This window comes from Topomyia yanbarensis, chromosome 2 (assembly GCF_030247195.1).
Source record: "Topomyia yanbarensis strain Yona2022 chromosome 2, ASM3024719v1, whole genome shotgun sequence".
Taxonomy (NCBI): Eukaryota; Metazoa; Arthropoda; class Insecta; order Diptera; family Culicidae; genus Topomyia; species Topomyia yanbarensis.
Window position 1 is genome coordinate 193,482,219 of NC_080671.1, and position 1,693 is coordinate 193,483,911.

The 1,693-nt window shown below is 39.5% G+C and overlaps 1 protein-coding gene across 1 annotated transcript; it reads left to right on the top strand.

Moving 5' to 3' along the window:
• Positions 1–419: 419 nt before the first annotated feature.
• On the top strand, positions 420–1,315 carry LOC131679964 (trypsin-1-like). Its single transcript, XM_058960706.1, has 3 exons — positions 420–637; positions 692–1,097; positions 1,154–1,315. The coding sequence occupies exons 1-3, from the start codon at positions 420–422 to the stop codon at positions 1,313–1,315; spliced, it is 786 nt and encodes a 261-aa protein (XP_058816689.1).
• The last annotated feature ends 378 nt before the right edge of the window (positions 1,316–1,693 follow it).

Below are 1,693 nucleotides of genomic sequence, written 5' to 3' on the forward strand. Positions count from 1 at the left end.
GATGAGGCCTATATATGATGAAACTACACTAATTTTGAGTCAGATTCATGACAAGTAACCCATTGGAGAACATTTTAAAAATTGTATGGCGTGAAAAGACAAATTATTAATATTAGGTACACTCAATTTATCATTTTCTTCAACTTGATGCAAAATAAACGTAATTGATTTCTGTATGAAAAGCTTAAAATTATAGTTTACAATCTTTCCAAAGAACTAAAAACTTTTCAGTTGAAAAGTCCATTTGAACTTATTTATCTTTTGACGAAAAAAGACAATAGTTTGCTTCCATGGCCATTCTGCTCACTCATTAAAACATTAACCTAAATCGTCTATCGATACGGCGATTCCCGCTGTTTACTGTTTGTAAGAAACAACTACAGCCGACTTACACAAATTGATGGATATTGTCGGTCGAAATGTTCGAAGTGATGGTTTGGATTTGTGCGACACAAATGCTTGCGACAACGGCTTCTACAGCGGACGTACTGGATCATTTTGAAGAGCGAATCGTCGGTGGAATCCCGGTTAACATCACCGACTTTCCGTATCAAGTATCGCTGCAACGTGAAAAGCATTTTTGCGGGGGCTCTGTGCTGAATGATCGATGGATCTTGACGGCAGCACATTGCACCAGGTAAGTGTTACTAATGAGGCTGGGCGATAAACAATCATGTTTCAACTTTGGCAGTGGTATTACCGAACCGACTAAACTGAAAATTCGTGCTGGATCGGCCCATGTTCGCAGCGGGGGACGAGTGATTATCGTACGAGATATTTACTTTCATCCACGCCACAACCGACAAAACCACTATGATTTTTCTCTACTGGAGCTATCCGAGGGGCTCGATATGGGCGAAAGCATTCAACCGATTAAATTACCAGCTTCAGATGATTCGTTTGCGGACGAGATGCTCTGTGACGTATCCGGATGGGGCAACACGCAGAATATGAACGAATCTTCACTCATACTGAGAGCTGCCACTGTTCCATTATTCAACCAGGAAAAATGTAGTACTATCTACAAGGATTATGGCGGAGTTAAGAGTAGCATGATTTGTGCTGGTTTTGAACAAGGAGGAAAAGATTCATGCCAGGTGGGATTTTGTGTGTTACTGGAATGTCATTAGAAATTGATGTGTTTTAATTTTAGGGCGATTCAGGTGGTCCACTGGTGTGTGACGGAGTACTGGTTGGAGTTGTGTCCTGGGGAAAAGGATGTGCTCAAGCTGGATATCCTGGTGTTTACGGTAGAGTCACTAGTGCTGTAGATTGGATTACTGAAACTATGAATGAAGTGGTTCACCTAAAATAATTGATGAGCATTGAATTTTTATTTCTATTAAATTACTCTAAATACGCCATATTGCGGCTTATAATTTGTGATAGTGTAGCAATTGTAAACCATACAACGAACTGTTGCCGTCAGTCACAGGTTTTGATTATTTTTGTCCCGGGTGCAAACGTTTTTCGAAATATTTTAAATTGTTTTTATCTTGTCAAGAATAGTGTCTTCAGATTCTAACCGCATCCTTTCTGAGAAATTACACCAGTGCTGCCTTTAATCAACTTGTGAATAATTTCCTGCTGAATTTCTTGTTTGAAAAGCACATGCACTTCTCGATTTCAATTTTCATTTCAATCACATTGAGGAATATCATGACAATTACTGCGTGGCAAGGCAACTGCATAC

Excerpts from the sequence above, each read along its gene's own strand:
- LOC131679964 (XM_058960706.1), top strand. The coding sequence starts at position 420 with ATGTTCGAAGTGATGGTTTGGATTTGTGCGACACAAATGCTTGCGACA. Across the intron at positions 638-691 it reads ACGGCAGCACATTGCACCAG|TGGTATTACCGAACCGACTA; the intron begins GTAAGTGTTACT and ends CAACTTTGGCAG. Across the intron at positions 1,098-1,153 it reads GAGGAAAAGATTCATGCCAG|GGCGATTCAGGTGGTCCACT; the intron begins GTGGGATTTTGT and ends TTTTAATTTTAG.